At 32.2% G+C, this 18,950-nt stretch overlaps 1 protein-coding gene across 1 annotated transcript in view; it reads right to left on the bottom strand.

The window, feature by feature from the left end:
- LOC126880973 (zinc finger protein 726-like) overlaps nucleotides 1-18,950 on the bottom strand; it is a 186,672-nt gene that overhangs the window by 158,693 nt on the left and 9,029 nt on the right. Inside the window, exon 2 of the mRNA XM_050645057.1 lies at nucleotides 15,069-15,155. Coding sequence (XP_050501014.1) covers nucleotides 15,069-15,155 — 87 coding nt within the window. The remainder of the gene's footprint in view (nucleotides 1-15,068; nucleotides 15,156-18,950) is intronic.

The raw sequence follows: 18,950 nt of genomic DNA, 5'->3' as shown, positions 1-18,950 counted from the left end.
TTATTAATTAAATGCGAATCTACAATATTATATTTATTTAATTTATTCACCAAAATCAAAATCCACTTAAACCGAAAAAAATTAGTATGACTGAATAGGTATTTTGAGTACCTTTCAAACGAGGTATCACTTGCCATAAGGTTCCATTTAAAATTATCGGTCACAGTGGCTCTGTAACGCCATCTGTCACTATTACGTCACCTGTCATGAATAGTTAAGAAGCTTATGTCCGTTTATTTCCTCCCTCCAAATTTCACTATTATAGGTATAACCGTTCAAAAGATAAGAGGGGGGGTACGGACTTTTGACTAGCACTGTATATTTATATCAATTATGATTTCATTATCTGTATCATAATTGATAATGACCTTCATTATGATACAGATTTTTAACCAATGCGAGATGACGTTCGCGATGAGGGCGGCACATGCGCAGTGACCAATGTCAAGGCAAATGCATAGATAGGTACTGATTAATTTAAGAATTAAATCTTTTTAAGAAAATGTCTGAGACGATAGGGATATCAAACATTTATCCTCAAATTAATTTTAATAATTGTAATATTGAAAATATAAATGTATCAATAAAGTAAATACATTTGAATATATCTTTTGTTGTGTTAATTATCATTATGAAGCTCGTATTCGTCATACTCGCATCATAATGACCATCATTATATGCTCGTTACATAATATACTATTTTCTATTCTCATACTTTAATACATATATCAATTATGATTTCACTATTATTTTTCTCATTTTCTCACTTTCTAAATTTAGTATAGGACTTCCGGTTTCAGAAATACAACCGGAAGTACTGTTTTAAAGTCACCGGAATAGTACAAGTGATATATTATTCGACACGTCTTAGCAAGACGAGAACAAATATACACTTCCGGTTTCATGACTGTCCGTCCGCGAGTATAACTCCTCCGTTATTAATACAGATAGAATGACAAATGAGGTGTCAAATGAAAGCTTATAACCCAAGGATGATAGTAAAGATGAGAAGTTTGACCGTGGACTTTCTGTTTTAGGGTTGAAACCGGAAGTACCGACGTGTTAAAAAGTTTTCCGGTTAAAAAGTTCTAACCGGAAGTGCCATATTAAATTCGCAGAAATAGTACATGTGGCATATCAATCGAAGTGTATTGAAAAGTAGAACTTGAATCTTTAGTTCCGGTTTTGAAGTCATTTCCGTTTAAACTATTATGACTCAAAATTAGTGAAATAGTATATCAATCGACGCAAAGTTACACGAAAAATTCAAATATCGACTTCCGGTTATACTTTCGATCACTTTGGATGAAAACCTAGGACTTAGGAAGTCCAATTACTTGTTTGGATAAATAAGAATGCCTTTACTTATTGCTTGGTATAAATGTAAACGAGCAATAGGGAACTTGCACTAAAAAATTTTTTTGCATAAAATTGTTAATTTATGTTTAAAAATGTTATATTCAAAATATTACGTCTTAACAATGAATAGTGTACGTACAACATCTGATCAAAGTTCCGCGCCTAAAATTTCTGTTTCAAACAACTTCAAAAGCGCGAGCTTGGGTCTGACGTCACAGGCCACTCTTATCGTTTTCGCCCGTTTGCTTTGAATGCAGTTTGCCATTGCCAGTTGTGCGTGTCGAATAACTGTAACGTTTGCTCGGTATTTATGTTATTGTATTTAATGTAGTTTAGTGTATTTAGTGTGTAATATACTTTATCAAAATGGAAAACAAATCTGCGCAATATAAGTACTGTATAGTGCCTGGATACAAAAGCACAACTGTCAGAACATCCAACAACTGCATCTCCATATGATACTCTTCCAGATCTATTAAATAAATACGTAGGTACATATTATCTTGTTTTACTCTGTGGCAAAAATGATTTTTTTCTGTGACAGGCAAAATATTAACATTTTTTTATCTCTGTTGGCAGGTATCAAAAAGTTCTTTTTTATGAAATTACTTTTGTCGTTTCTTGTGTTGAAAAAAGAAACAAGTAACTTAAAAATAAACAAAACTTAGTAATAAAAGTAAGAGTAACTAAAAAGTATTGGTGCTACTATAGTATGCGGTCTACCGAGGGATGCTGTGTGAGTATACCCTATTCCACGAACATACGCCTGTTTTGGATTACTTCGACAACGAATATTTTACTGTGCAAAATAAGAACGAAAGTAAATTGCAAATTACATTGTTGTTTATTGAAATAATTATTAGCGCCATTTACTTTCGTACTTCTTATGTTGCACAGTAAAATATTCGTTGTCGAAGTAATCCAAAACAGGCGTATGTTCGTGGAATGGCCCATATAAGCTGAGATGATAAAGATATTAACTTGTAAAATTACAATAATGATTCTTCTTATTTATGCGTATTATTAACTTTGTAAAGAAGGGTTATGTTGGCTATCGGTACGTCTGCTAATCACCATAATCTTTTCTCAGAAGGCTTTGAACACAATAATGAAAGGCTCCAGTAGGTACTAATAAACATTACAATCAAATATAATAAACTTCATAAAAATTTAGTTTCTTTATTATTATGCAAATTACACCGTAATCTTTTCCAGGATATACGAAATCCTTCGATTAGAGTTAGGTAGATGAAACCCACGGGGAAAACCGTTTACTATAATACATATAATGGTACCAAACTATTGTTATAAACGGTTTAAACATGCTTATTAATAATACTTACTTATTTGGCTTGACACCTCGCATTTCTCCAATAGAATAGCTTTCACTACTTTTTATAAAATTTGCCACCATGAACACATCAACGGTAGGTAAGTTGTCCGATTGACCTTTTGAAAATCCCTCGTCCGTCATATTACGCGTTTTAAACTCTTTACAAAGTAGCACTCAACTTTATCAATTTCAGTTTGAAACTAAGCTGATTGGGGAACTACTTACAATATTTAGCTCAAAAATACTGCATAAAGCTAAGAAACACTGAGTCAGACCTTTTAACAAATCTGGCTTTATTAAACATGGAAAACTTAACTAGTAAATATTGGAGAATAAAAAATTCACCACCACTAACAGATGCATTCATTGAAACCAGGAATTATACAGATTTACACAACAGTAAATTATTACCAATTTATAAATTTCCGTATAAAACTTTGATAAAAAAACCCAGAATCATAATTCCTAAATATACAGAATCAAATCATTTAAATAATATTTTAGTAAAATCTATACTGAGCGACTTTGTGGATTACACAGTAATTTATACGGACGGTTCTAAAAATCAAACAGGAGTAGGATGTGCTATGTATGTGCAAAATACCCATCAACATAATAATTACAAATTATCTAGTATTAGTAGTATTTTTACAGCTGAGATTATAGCCATCGAAAAAGCTCTAGAATGGATCAAAGAGAATAATATTGAAAAAGCTGTGATAATAACAGACTCCAGATCTGCAATATATGCAATTGAAAATACTGATTTTAGTTCATACAAATCAAAAATTTTATGTAATATAAAAAATAATTTGTCTAAAGTGGAAGTAGTATTTATATGGGCAAAAGGGCATGCCGGTATATTGGGTAATGAGAAAGTGGATGAGTTGGCCAAAGATGCAATAAAAAAAGGTGAGATACTAACTCACATCTTATCGACAGATGCAATAAATGACGTCAAAGTTAGAATAAATAAAATATAAAAATATTTTAAAAATTATAAAAGATTATAAAAATGCCACAAGAAAATAGCTTCAGAACAACATTAAATAAAATATGGAAAAAAGAATGGAAAAATATTACAAGCATGTCAAAAAATTTCTATTTTTCTTTACATCAAGAACTTCCTCCGCCACCTGAATACATATTTAAATATAACCTGCCAAAGCAAGATATTTCTACTATCGTCAGATTAAAAACTCGACACGGGAAATATGAGGCACATCTGCACAAATTAGGAATAATTAATTCATCAGTCTGTTTTTGTGATAATGTTTCGATTAGAGATTTAAACCATATTTTCTTGGAATGCAAAATTAACGAGAGATATATAAATCAATTATATTACAATTTACGACAAACACAAGTTCATTTTCCAATTAGTATAGAATATCTACTAAGTTGTCATAAAATGGAAATATTTAAATTACTCATAAACTACTTGAAAGAAACAAATATAGTCATTTAAGTAAAATAGGTATAAATATAACAAAACTAATAAATTGAGGTAAAAATAAAATAAAAATCTGTGGCTAACGGACTCACATCCAAGCCATTTTTTCACACACACACACACACCCACACACACACACACACACCCACACACACACACACACACGACACACGACACACGACACACGACACACAGACACACAGACACACAGACACACAGACACACAGACACACAGACACACAGATACACACATACACACAGACACACACACACACAGATACACACATACACACATACACACACACACACACACATACATACACACACACACACACACACACACACACACACACACACACACACACACACACACACACACACACACACACACACACACACACACACACACACACACACACACACACACACACACACACACACACACACACACACACACACACACACACACACACACACACACACACACACACACACACACACACACACACACACACACACACACACACACACACACACACACACACACACACACACACACACACACACACACACACACACACACACACACACACACACACACACACACACACACACACACACACACACACACACACACACACACACACACACACACACACACACACACACACACACACACACACACACACACACACACACACACACACACACACACACACACACACACACACACACACACACACACACACACACACACACACACACACACACACACACACACACACACACACACACACACACACACACACACACACACACACACACACACACACACACACACACACACACACACACACACACACACACACACACACACACACACACACACACACACACACACACACACACACACACACACACACACACACACACACACACACACACACACACACACACACACACACACACACACACACACACACACACACACACACACACACACACACACACACACACACACACACACACACACACACACACACACACACACACACACACACACACACACACACACACACACACACACACACACACACACACACACACACACACACACACACACACACACACACACACACACACACACACACACACACACACACACACACACACACACACACACACACACACACACACACACACACACACACACACTTACAATATATAAGATGAACATAAATAATACCTAGGAATTTTCAATTAACGACGATTAAAATGAACTATTGTACTTAATCGCTTTCTTTTGAAAACCCCTCGTGAGTAATAGTACTTATACGTTATAAACACATTAGTAGTTTCTAAAGATTTATAAATTTCACTTTAAAGTAAATAAACTGATTGTAGAACTATGCAAGAATACAAATAATAGCTGGTAATATCCATTTAAATACGATTAAAATGTACTACACCCGTAATACCTAATTGCGTTGTTTCCGACTGCTAGATGACCGTGGCCTCTGACGTCAGACCAATAGAAGGACGTTCAAGAGCCTCCTAAGATATTTGAATTTTATAGCATTTTCAAAGCGCCGTAATTAGCGTACGGGTTAAAAATATTTGTTTTTTTCGCATTCAAGAGTTTTAAGATCATGTTACCTTATGTTTTTTAATATTATTTTAATATTTAAAAATTTATGCAAGTTCCCTATTCGTGGCATTTTGCGAATGTATCACTGGTGGTCAAAACCAAATAATTTTCAATAAAATTGGTTTCCATGACGATTATTCAAAACCATTTTTATTGTCTACTGTCATAGGTTAATTAAGTTATATCGGAGATTTTTTGTGTTTTCTGCTTTATTCCTTTAATTTTTGGATTTTAGGACAAAGGAAATGCAACTGTAATAATGAATTAAATACAATATGAGGACAAAATTACAGATCTAATTACAAATGGACCTTATACCAAATTAACGAAGGATCCAACGAAAACACTGGAAAACAAAATATATAGAACTTTATTCAAATTTAAAAATGATCTAACATACTATCAAAGAAAATTAATGACACCTCACTACAGTAAGACACCACATTTTTATGGAGTGTCGAAAATTCATAAAGCGAACATACCACTTAGAGCCATTTGTAGTACCATCAATTCTCCTTGTAGTGAACTATCAAATTTTTTATTAAACATTATAAAACCAGTTGCTAATAATGATGACACATTTATAAAAAATACAAACATTTTTTAAACAAATTATCAACTATTGAATTTAATTCAAATAATATTTTAGTAAGTTTTGACAGAAACAGTTTATTTACAAATGTGCCATTAGATAAAACTTTAAACATAATCAAAACGAAATTAGAGAATGATAATACATTGACAACTAGGACAAGACTAAATGTATCAGCTATAATGAAGTTATTGACATTATGTACTAATAATACCTATTTTCAACTAAATAATGAATTCTATAAACAAAATTTTGGTCTAGCTTCTTAATCTCCATTATTGGCTAATATATTTATGGAGGATTTCGAAACTAATATCATTTCTAAACAAACTTTAAAACCCAGAGTATGGTGGAGATATGTAGATGATATGTTTTCAATGTGGTCTCATAGATCAGAATTGTTAGATACATTCCTGAATATTATAAACGACCAAGAAGACACAATAAAATATACAATGGAAAAGGAATACAATAACACTTTGCCTTTCCTCGATGTTTTAGTCTCAAAGAAGGATACTGGATATGACACTCAAGTGTATAGAAAACACACCAACAGATATCTCAATTACAAATCAAATCACATCAACGTTAAAAGGGGAATTATTAAATCCTTATATGATAGAGCCAAAATTACTTGTTCTAACGAAAATTCATTTTTAGAAAAAAAAACAATTGTTAACATCTGTTTTATTAAAAAATGATTATCCTTTATAAATAAGGAATTGTCAAGATTGGATCGAATGGAACAGAACAACTTAGAACGGGATCCTACAACATTCACAAGAAATAATACGAGAAAAATATCAATACCATATTATCCTAGGACTATCCGAGAAACTTAAAACAATAGGAAATAAATTCAACATTTCAACAACATTCAAAACAACAAACACACTGAGATCTATTCTATCTAAAACAAAACCTAACAATGAACAAGAAAGAACAAAAAATTGCATTTATAAAATACCTTGTGAATGCGAACAATTTTATTTCGGTGAAACATCAAGACCATTAAACGTTAGAATAAGTGAACATCAGTCATATATTTAAAATAGAGAATTCAAGTATAGATTCAGTGGAGAGATTCAAGTATAATCCTGAAAGAATCAGATAGTAAAAAAAGAAAAATCAAAGAAGCGGTTCTAATTATGCTAAATGAAACCAATTGTGTCGCAAATTCCTCGGTAGAATGCAGTAGGATGTGGTTACCCATACTGAAAGAGGAAATCAATAGAAAGAAAATACCACGATTAGTAAGTCAATAATATCGAGTTAGTACAAATTTTATATTTTAGTATTACTTACTGTATATCTATGTATTATTAATATTATTTAATTTAAACATATTAAAGTCAGAATTTGGTATTAGTTTTTTGAAAGTAAATTAAATGTAAGACCAAATACTTACGATGTCGGGATAGTATCACAAGGTTTTTTCCTGGTTTTACCTCGTGATTTACTATGGAATCTCTAACGCGAGAATTTTACTGTCATCGTTGCATTTGATTGTCTTTTGAAAGACAGATCACATGCTGATTTTTTTTGTGACGGATATTCTTGAGTTGTGGTTGATTTCATGTAATCGAATAAACTATCTTTCAGTAAAGTCGTCCCAGGAACGCAACTCATAAATATTGGCGATATCATTTTAAAGTCTTCTATTTTAAAATGTATAATATACGTCTGAATTGCCAATATAAATGAGTCAGATTAAATAAATTATTAGAAGAATTTTTTTTGCTTAGCAACAACATTTTTGTTTATTTTAGTAGTATTTTGTATTTTGACAACGAAACCCGATTTGGGCTTCGAAACGTTAATAAAATTATTTTTTCAATTTAATTGTGGCTTATTTATTGCTTTTATATTACGAACAGTTCTATATTAAGAAGGCCGACATGATCAACTAAAAAAGAAGTTGTATTTGGTGATTTTTCTAGTGACTTTCTTGGGTGTTAATCTGTCTTTTTAGTTTACTCCTCCTGGTTTAAAAACAAACTCTTGTAAATAATATCTAAATATTAGTTTATTGCATGTATTATAAAGCCATATTACAAGGTATTCTAGTTTCGGAAAGGAAATGCGTGCAGAAAAGTGGCTGTTTTAGCACGGACGTAGAAACATAAATTTCACATGTCGCCGGCAACTGATTTTAAGCTTGGACCGTTTTCGCCACCTTTTCCTTATTATCGAAAATAGTACTCCACGATAAAACATTTTCTGTAACACTGAGAACCATCCTCAAGCACTTAACATTAACACGACATTCGCATATGTTGTAACGTCATTGTTAAACCACTCAGTACGTTTCGGCGCATGACATTATTTGATTAAGCAAAGAACTTCAAACAGATTTGACATGACTTTGCCCTCTTGACATGTCGCTCGAGTGCCCCGCACCCCTTGCGAGTCGGAATTGCCGTGATTAGGAAGAGTTTTGTTCAGGGTGGAGCACTCTCATATGTTTTTTTACATTATTTGGTTGGGCAAAGAACTTCAAACAAATTTTGCATTGATAAGGTTTTTCCCCGGTATGTAACCTGTGGTGTTGTTTTAAAGAACCTGACCGAGTAAATGACTTGAAACAAATTTTACACTGATGAGGTTTTTCTCCTGTGTGCTTTGTCATATGATATTTCACATCAGACGATTGAGCAAACGACTTGAAACAAATTTTACATTGGTACGGTTTTTCTCCTGTATGCATTCTAGTGTGACCCTTCAAATTTCCCGGAAAGTTAAACGACTTGAAACAAATTTGACACTGATACGGTTTTTCTTTAGTGTGTACTCTCTTATGTCCTCTGAAATTACTTGCGTTGAAAAACAACTTCGAACAAACTTCGCATTGGTAAGGGGCTACCCCAGTGTGCTTTCTCATATGTTCTTTCATTTCAGTATTGGTGGAAAAATCTCTAAGACATATCTCACACTGATACGGTTTTTCTCCTGTATGTATCCTTGTATGTATCCTCAATGCATTTGCTTGACTAAACGACTTGGAACAAATTTTGCATTCATATGGCTTTTCTCCAGTGTGTACTCTCAGGTGTATTTTTAAAGCATATTGTCTAGTAAAGGTTTTCAAACAAGTCTCGCATTCATAAAGCTTCCTTCCAGTGTCCTTTTCAACCTGTTTTTTACCACGTGAATGTTCAGGTAATGCTATTATTGTTTCCATTTTGTTCTTCTCCAGAGAATCTAAAAGAAAAACCATAATATAGAAATTTGTTGATTCCTAAATGGGTAAATATAAGGAACAACTCGTCCTATAACATTTTTCTGAATTTAAAAATGCTTTCCAATCACACTTAAATGCAACTAGACCATAAACACGATGCAGTTCAACCCAGACGACTAAAAATCAACCCCTTATCACCCCCACGGTACTTCTATTCAAACATCCATGAATTTTCCTTTCATATTATATTATTTTCATGAAATAATTAAGGACAGAGAGAGTACACCTCTTTTCTTTCACCGATGCTGCCACTTAATCCATTTTTCTATTTAAAATCTAGAGTAACAATTACTACTGTTAAAGGAGTCTAAAAATATTCTCTAAAATTCTCTCCATAGAAAACATAAGTGACGTCTTTACGATTTTTCATTTTATTTTAGGGGATGAATGTATTAACGATGGGATGTTTTCGAATTGTCACCCTCAATATTCTACACTTTAGCATCAAATTGAAGCAAGGACGTTAAAAGTTACCAGACTGAATAGACTGTGGTTCGGTCAATTCCAAGGTAATATCGTGGGAAACGATTTTGTCGTTTACCAGTCTCGAACCGACTTATTGGTTTTGTAGTGTCAATTTTATTTTCTAAGTCATCTTGTTAATTTAAATCAACCCCTACGATACCCAGCCGTACTAATATGCAGATCATCAGTGATACGAAGGATTATATTTAATTAATTTTATTCGTTTACAATAGTTTTTGTTCGATCAGATTTCTAGTAATCGTAAGTGTTCACTCCGTTGAAACTGTTCCAGTAAACTTTCAAAAGTTTCTCATCTCGGTTGTCGTCTATCAGAGAAATGTTGATAATAAATTCTTATTGCTAGTAGCACATTTTTGTTATACTCTCCAAGCACAAAAACAATATTAATCAGCTCCTCATTAGAAAAATTTCATATTACTAATGGTAACAAAGCAACTGGAACTATAAAAATAGTATAATGTCAAATGTTTAAGAAAATTTAGTGTCACAGCCAAAGGTAGAATTTATTGTTTGTTTTTATTAATTTAGAATTGTATGTTTTTATTAATATTTTACGCACCAACAATCTTAACTACGTAGTAATTTTGATATCTCATCCAATATTAATAAATTAAGGATCAGTAGAGATCCAAATTTATTTTTTTTTAAATTAGGTATTTTTAATTAAATATTTTCACAGCCAACCTAATAAAATTTCACGTAATTTTTGTTGCAATTAATGTTCGGCTTAAAGAATCACGAATAACTCATAAATTAAAGCAGTTTATAGGGTATATAGGGAATGCTAATAAATAAAAAAGTACCATAATAGTTATTTATAAAATAGTTCGTGAAGTATGCTTTTTGCGAACGCACGCGATTTTTAGAGCACAAGCGACCACGGAGCGAGTGCTACAAATCGCGTAAGTTCGCAAAAAGTACTTCACGCACAGTTTCATACAATATTTTATCTACGATAGACAAATAAAAAAGCTGTAACTCTTCGTCACTGGAATTCATTTCTATTCTACAATTTTTAGAACTTTTGACATTTAAAAATTCTAACTACATACTTTCAAACCACAAAACTGTCAAAACTTTTGTTGTAATTCATTGCTCATATTGTCATCACCATGACAAAGTGAGAGTTAAGGATTGTCACCATGACAACGCGAAAGTTAAAAACAGTGCGAAAAAGTAAATCCCATTTAAAATACATTGTTACTTCACGCACACTTTAAATCCTTCACGCACTGCTATCTATAATGACAGTTTTCACAAACTAAAAACTTAGGTATACATAATATGACATAGAGTAAATAAAATATCATTTCATAATAATAATAAAATACATTTACAATAAGGGTGTTTCATTTAAGAAAACTCAGAAAATACTCATTCCGAGTTTCGACCAACGCTGCATACTAAAATTAAACATTCTGCTATATAATCCGGTCAACTTAGACATCAAAATAGTTGGCAAATAACAAAAATTTCAGGAGAGCCAAATTTTGGTAGAGAGCTAGAGTTTACCATAACAAATAAAGTTTTAAAAGTCCCCATCGCTCCCATGTTCAACAAAAGTTATTCGGGGTCAAAGGTCAAAATTTGAGATTTTTTGGATTTTTCTCGAAAGCGGTAAGTTTTATCAAAAAAAAACATAAAACCAAAGTTGTAGTCTTAACATTCTCTGCAAAAATAGTCCTTGCAATTTTTTTCCTAAGAGTTACCATTCCTGAGATATCGCGATTTTAAAAGTTACTTTATACATTATATGCACATTAAGCCACGTAACATAATGTGGCACTTAAGACAAGTATAAATGCCTATTTCTGTATCTTTTATATAATATATTATACTATTCTGAAAATATTTCTTCAAAAGATAATAGATAATCAGTCCCAAACTGAATTTCCTCTATCCACGTGGCCTTGAAAAACATTTGGCTATACATACCATTGTTTAAAAAAGAACAGATTGTCTATTGTAAACAATGGCTACAATATTGTCCGTAGGTCTTGTTCATATTATCTGTTTCTTTTAGTGCTAAAGGTTCAGTTCAAGTGAATATAAGTACTTATTACAAGCGTCTACCATTTAGCAGACATTACGGGCTTACCGTGACAGTGGTATTTGACGGTTACAGTGACTCGACAAAGAATATTAAAGCTGCAGAACAACGTCGTCGAACTACAAAAACATCATCGGGTTCCGAGATTATCTTTGATGAAAATATAACAGTTCCAGCGAATCAACAACAATTTTTCGCTAACATTAATAATAAATCTCGTTTCATTTCCATGTTAACTGACAAATTAACAGCTGCGAATATTGAAGTGAAATAAGCTAAAAATGACGCAGATGTCCTTATAATTGAGACAGCAATTGAAAATTTTAAGGCAACAAACACAACACTTGTAGTTGGTGAATATGTTGATGTTAGTACTGCTTACTGCAAGGACTCCAGTAGATAAAGTTATTTATTTTCTGAAACCTGGAAGGGTTCAACAGCGAACAGCGATAATATATTCTTCGAAAAGTTTATCGGCTTATCCCAAATGCCAAAAGTACATTTTATTTTTACATGCGATAGCCGGCTGCGACACTACTTCAGCAATGTACAGAAAGGACAAAACGTCAGAACTTAAATGATTCGAAAAAAAAGATTTGACTGACTGCTGTAAAATTTTTACAGAACTTGATTCCACACCGCAAACAATAATTACGGAAGGAATTCAATTGTCTTGATAAATATCGATGCTTAACTTTTGTAAAAAATACGAGAAACAAGAAACAAGTACAACTATCATGTCTTCCTCCAACATCAGCATCTGCTTTTCAACATTTGTATCGAGTATATTATCAAGTTCAAACATGTCTAGGCAATCAACTGAATCCAGAAGACTGGGGTTGGAAATTAATAGATAATACTCGAACCGATTAAAACCTTACTCCCACCTGCTCCAGAAAAACTCTGTAACACTATTTTTTGCAATTGCAGAAAAGGTTGTAGTGCCAAATGTGGATGTAAAAAGTCGGGTTGCTGTGTTCTCTAGCGTGTACCAACTGCCAAGGTCAGTCTTGCTCAAATGTTCAGTTTAGTACAACAGAGGAAGACTCCTGTGATTTTAATGAAGAGACTAATGACTCAGTCACATTTGAACAATTTTTGAACATCCAGCAAGAGGAAGAGGAAGAAGATAAAATCGAAGAAGACTTGACTGTTGAAGTAGACTTTCAAGAATATGAATCTAATTAAAATATCTAAAGAAATCAAAACAATAGTTAACCTAATAATCAATGGCAATATCAATAATAAGGTAATAGGGCTTTTCATTGATTGTCATTTGTTTCGAGCTTCTGTCATGTGTCACATAATATTAATATATCTACGTCATACGTTTTTGGTGTGTATCATTGGTATATGCCAATAACGTATGACGTAGATATATTAATACTCGTATTATGTGACACATGACAGAAGCTTGAAACAAATGACTGTGAATGACAAGCACTATATCTAGAACTTGACCGGTATTATATCCTTAAATTATCCTAAAATTGTCAAAACAGTTGCCAAAAATTGGCAAAAGAGTAGGCCTACAGGGGAAACCACGATAAAAAAAACGCGCCGAGTACACACGCGCTCACAGGTGCAGGTGGTGTGGAAACGTGTGCATATCATGTATAATGTGACTCTTAGAATCTCGATATCTCAGGAACAGCAACTCTTAGGAAAAAATAGTAAGGACTATTTTTGTGGAGAATTTTAAGATCTACAACTTTGGTTTAAGGTTCTTTTTTGATAAAACTTACCGTTTTCGAAAAAAATCCAAAAATCTCAAATTTTGACCTTTGACCCCGAATAACTTTTGTTGCACGTATGGGATCGATGGGGACTTTTAAAACTTTATTTGTTATGGTATACCCTAGCTCTCCACCAAAATTTGGCTCTCCGGCAATTTTTGTTATTTCAAATGTCTATATAGACCGGGTTAATATTAATAAATCTTAACAATAGTTAGACTATACTAAAAATCGTTCGAACATAAATAGAAATTTTGATGTCAAATCACACGAAAATTCTATACTTAGGGTGTGAATATTGCTAAGAAATTAATAAAAAACGCAATTATCTTTGAAACTGTCTTGATTAATGTTTGGCTTAAAGAATCACGAATAACTCACAAATTGAAGGAGTTAGGTATAGGGAATGCTTAATAAATAAAAAAAATGCCATAAAATATCATTTCATTACAATACTAAAGTACAGGGTGTTCCAATTTAAGAAAACTCAGAAAGTACTCATTCCTAGTTTCGACCAACACTGTACATTAAAATTAAACATTTCGCTATATTAATAAATTTTAACAATAGTAGACTATACTAAAAATCGTTTGAACGCAAATAGAAATTTTGATGTCAAATCACTACAATTCTACAGGGTATAAATATTGCTACAAAGTTAATAAAAAAACGTAATTATCGTTTAAACTGCCTCGTATAATATTACAAAACCTTGTATTTCAAGAAAGAAGACATCAAAGAGGATCTAAATATATAGGGTGTTCCATTAAAAAAAACATAAATTTATAAAAGTATATTGGAATATGTTATAAACTTGTTAATCCTATTAGGCAGCAACCCGTTGAAAATAAATAAATAAGTCTCTGTCACCCTATCAATACGGATGGCACTGTATATTTAAAAATATTTTTTAAGTTATAGTCCTATTTGTGCCCCAACTTTTACCTTAATAACTGTATAACACTTGTATCTTTAACGACAAAGGAGTTATTACACTCCCTCGCACTAACGCCCCACCCTGTATATAGGGAAAAGGTACAGCAAAAATAAATAAACAAATAATGAAAAAATTCGATGCAACGTCATAAAAATAGTTACTAACTACAACAAAAGTATTTCAAAGCTACAATCACATGTCAAAAACTTTTGGTTTTATTGCATTTGACTCACCTGAAGAATCTTCTCCTTCTGGTGATTCATCCTTAACGTCTTCAACGGTAATTTCTTCTTGCTTAATTTCACGTTTGAGTTCCATAACTAATAAATAAATTAAATCAAATTACTACGGTTATTTTTATTATTATCAATCTAATAAAATACTATGTGTTAAAGCCATAATTATTGATTGATTTATTTATACAGTGAGCATGTAAAGGTTGGAATAAATTGTAAAGGTTTTTTTCATGAATGGGCGATTTTGGAAATAAATTCCGAAACAGGTCGATATTTATTTTTATATTAAGATTTTTTGACATACAGGGTGATTGATTAGTGGGGTAAAGCTCCATAGATCCGCTATAGTAATAGATAGCAATAAAAGTTAATAACAAAAATTGTAGCCAACTTTGAGCTTCACATTACAAAATTAGTTAAAATGTTACAGGGTGTTCGATAACATAGTGACAGACCAAACTTATGTTTTTTTAAATGGAACACCCTATATTTTATTTTATATTCAAAATACTGTTAACTTCTTCATCACAAAAATATAAAGGTTTGTTATGTTATATAGGGTATTTACAAAGTTATAACCAATTTTGTATGAAAATCATAACAAGTTGAACTCCCTGTATAAATAAAAATAAGCAAAACAGCAATGGTTTATTAATGCCATATCTTTTTGTTTATTATCAAAATGTTCAAGAATAATTGACATTGCTAATTTTCTTTATATCAAGTACAGGGTGAGTCAAAACGTAGTACATTATTTTCTCAGTAATGTTAAATGGAACACTCTGTATTTTATATCATTATTGAAAAGTAATATTACTGTACTTTAATTTTTATATAACATTCCCTATGTCCAAATTTATTAATTTTCGAGATATTTTCATTTTTCAGAGCAAATTATTTTGAGTGTCTAAATTTATCTAAATTTTAAGTAAGCCATGACTGAATTGACAATTGACGATTACTGATTATCAATCTGGTAATCAATGTAACAATGTAGCAAATAAAGAAATAAAAATGATTTATTAGTAATACATTTTACAAAAAAAAACACAACCACAACATGCAACATTTTTGAAACAATTAAAAACTACTTTTTTATGTAAATGTAACAAATAAAGAAAATTAGTAATAAATTTTACAAAAAAATACACAAACGCAAAATACAACATTTTGTGAAGACAATTAAACACTACTCTTATATGTAAATGTAACAATGTAACAAATAAAGAACGAAAAATAATTTATCAGTAATGCAGTTTGCAAAAAAAACATGTTTGAAAAAATTAGAAGCAATAAAATATTTTTAATACTTTTTGCACACATTTATGCACGCCTAAAAATGATCATTGAATGAGCTACTTACTCTATGAAGCATTTGTAAATTAACACATCGAAACACACTTTGTATTTTATTTTTCATCTCATCCCTTGTTGTTAGGTGTTTTATAAATTTCATAATTAACGTAACCCCAAAAAAATCAGTCCAGTTTATTAAATTCTGGTGATTTGGGTGGCCACGCTACTGGTCCATTGAAAAATGAAAATATCTCGAGAAATAATAAATTTAGACATAGGGAATGTTATCTAAAAATTAAAGTACAGTAATGGTACTTTTCAATAGTGATATAAAATACAGAGTGTTCCATTTAAAATTACTGAGAAAATAATGTACTTGCGTTTTGACTCACCCTGTATTTGATATAAAGAAAATTAGCAATATCAATCATTCTTGTAAATTTTGACAATACGTAAAAAATTATGGCATTAATAAGCCACTGCTGTTTTGCTAATTTTTAGTTATACAGGGAGTTGAACTTGTTACGATTTTCATATAAAATTGGTTATAACTTTGTAAGTACCCTGTATAACATAACAAACCTTTATATTTTTGTGATGGAGAAGTTAACAGGATTTCGAATTTAAAATAAAATATAGGGTGATCCATTTAAAAAAAACATAAGTTTGGTCTGCCACTGTGGTATCGAACACCCTGTAACATTCTAACTAATTTTGTAATGTGAAGGTCAAAGGCGGCTAAAGTTTTTGTTATTAACTTTTATTGCTATCCAGATTTAGCCATACGGCTCACACTCCCTCTTATTGCTATTATACCGGCTCTATTGAGCTTTACCCCACTAATCAATCACCCTGTATATATCGATGCCTCAGGTTAGATAAACGGTCCTTATTTATCATAATTTAAGTACTATATTCATAAATACAAACAAGAGAATTATAATATTATAACATATCGTCGGATCCCTGCGAAAAGTCACTAACTGACATTTTACTGTTTTCGAGATACATTAATTTGAAGTAATAACTGGTAATAATTTAAATTTATAAATTAACCGTTGACAAAATATTTTCCATATTTATTGTTTCTAGTGACACTGCAATAAGTGAATAATGAGTGCTATGTATAATCCGAGAGTAGTTAGTAATACATCTGATTTTTGGCAAAAAAAAGCAGTTAGTGATTTTTTCCAAATACTAAACAGAGCTCATATGCTAGTAATGATTTATTAAAAATAAAGACATTATTATTATATTTATTATAGTTATAACAAGTTAAAATGAGTTGTTATTCTGAGAAGGCTTCTTAATCATCGTCTTCTTCATCAACGGCTGGTTTCTGTGTTAAATCCGGTACATTCGCTGTTGGTAAGGAAGCGTACCAGGCATGAAGTTCCTGAGGTATTACTTCTTTCTTGCAAAGTTATAACAAATCCTTTTATTTAATGAACTGATCGGAATAGGGTGCTGATATGCTTTCTTAACCCATTAGTGCCCAGATTATTTTTTTCCAGTTTTTAATGTGATGCTAATATTTTTTGGGAGCAGTTTGATTAAAAAACATAAAAATGAATGAATTTATGCATTCGGATTTATAGATCACTCAATATATGACGTTACATATATGTAACGCTAGGAGCTAATGGGTGCAAAAAATACAAAATATAACTGCAAACAGTTTTATTTATTTAAATACGGAAAATAAAGAAAAAGGTATTTAAACATTTTGGTTTGTGTGATAGGTAACGAAACAATCAATACAAAGACCTACGTTGCATTTCCTACACATCGTGCGTGTTGAACTTTTGCAAGATGTTCCAGCACAGCGCCTTCTTTTGTCGTTTGGAATTTTATCCACTAGGTGTTCCATCCTATTATATCTAATTCCATCGACTGCTCTTTGCGCATTAGAAGATGGAGATGGAGTTCTGCCCATGCCTTTGGGCAGTGACGAATATTTCTTCAAATAAACTCGCAGGATTGCCTTTCGAAAGTCTATTTGGGACATCTGAGAGTTGTTTGATTTTCGATACAAACACCACGCGTTATTGACTGAAACATCAAGAAGCCATGTAAACAATGCCCAGTACCATTTCCTGTTTCTAATTTGAATCATGTACGTCCAACGTTCTGATCCATTCGATCAGTACCACTCATTTTTTTGCTATATTCTGCAAGTACTGCTGGTCTGCTAACTTGTATGTGTTTTTTTCCTTTTGCTAATAACGTCTAAACGTTTGTTATTGTATTGATACTATATCTATTGGAAGCAATGCAAACTACGGAATTATTGACCCCCTTGGCTACTAGCACAGCATCTGTCTTACTAATAGCACTTTCATAGTATCCCGTTTCCTGTTTCAGAACATCATTTTTAGCCAAAAAAGAACAGCTCCTAGGTAAACGATTTTCTCTTATAGGCCCCGTGCCTCTGTATCCTTTCAAACGTAAATAAGACAATAAACTGAATCCTTCTTCTTCTTCTTCTACGGCACTACAACCCAAATTGAGCCTTGCCTGTCTGTGGCTGCTCTTCTCCATACACGGACTCCTAAAAGGGCTTGTGCGTCGCTGTTTACTGTG

The sequence above is a fragment of the Diabrotica virgifera genome, chromosome 2 (assembly GCF_917563875.1).
Source record: "Diabrotica virgifera virgifera chromosome 2, PGI_DIABVI_V3a".
In the NCBI taxonomy this organism is placed as follows: Eukaryota; Metazoa; Arthropoda; class Insecta; order Coleoptera; family Chrysomelidae; genus Diabrotica; species Diabrotica virgifera.
This window is presented reverse-complemented; position numbering and strand designations above follow the sequence as displayed.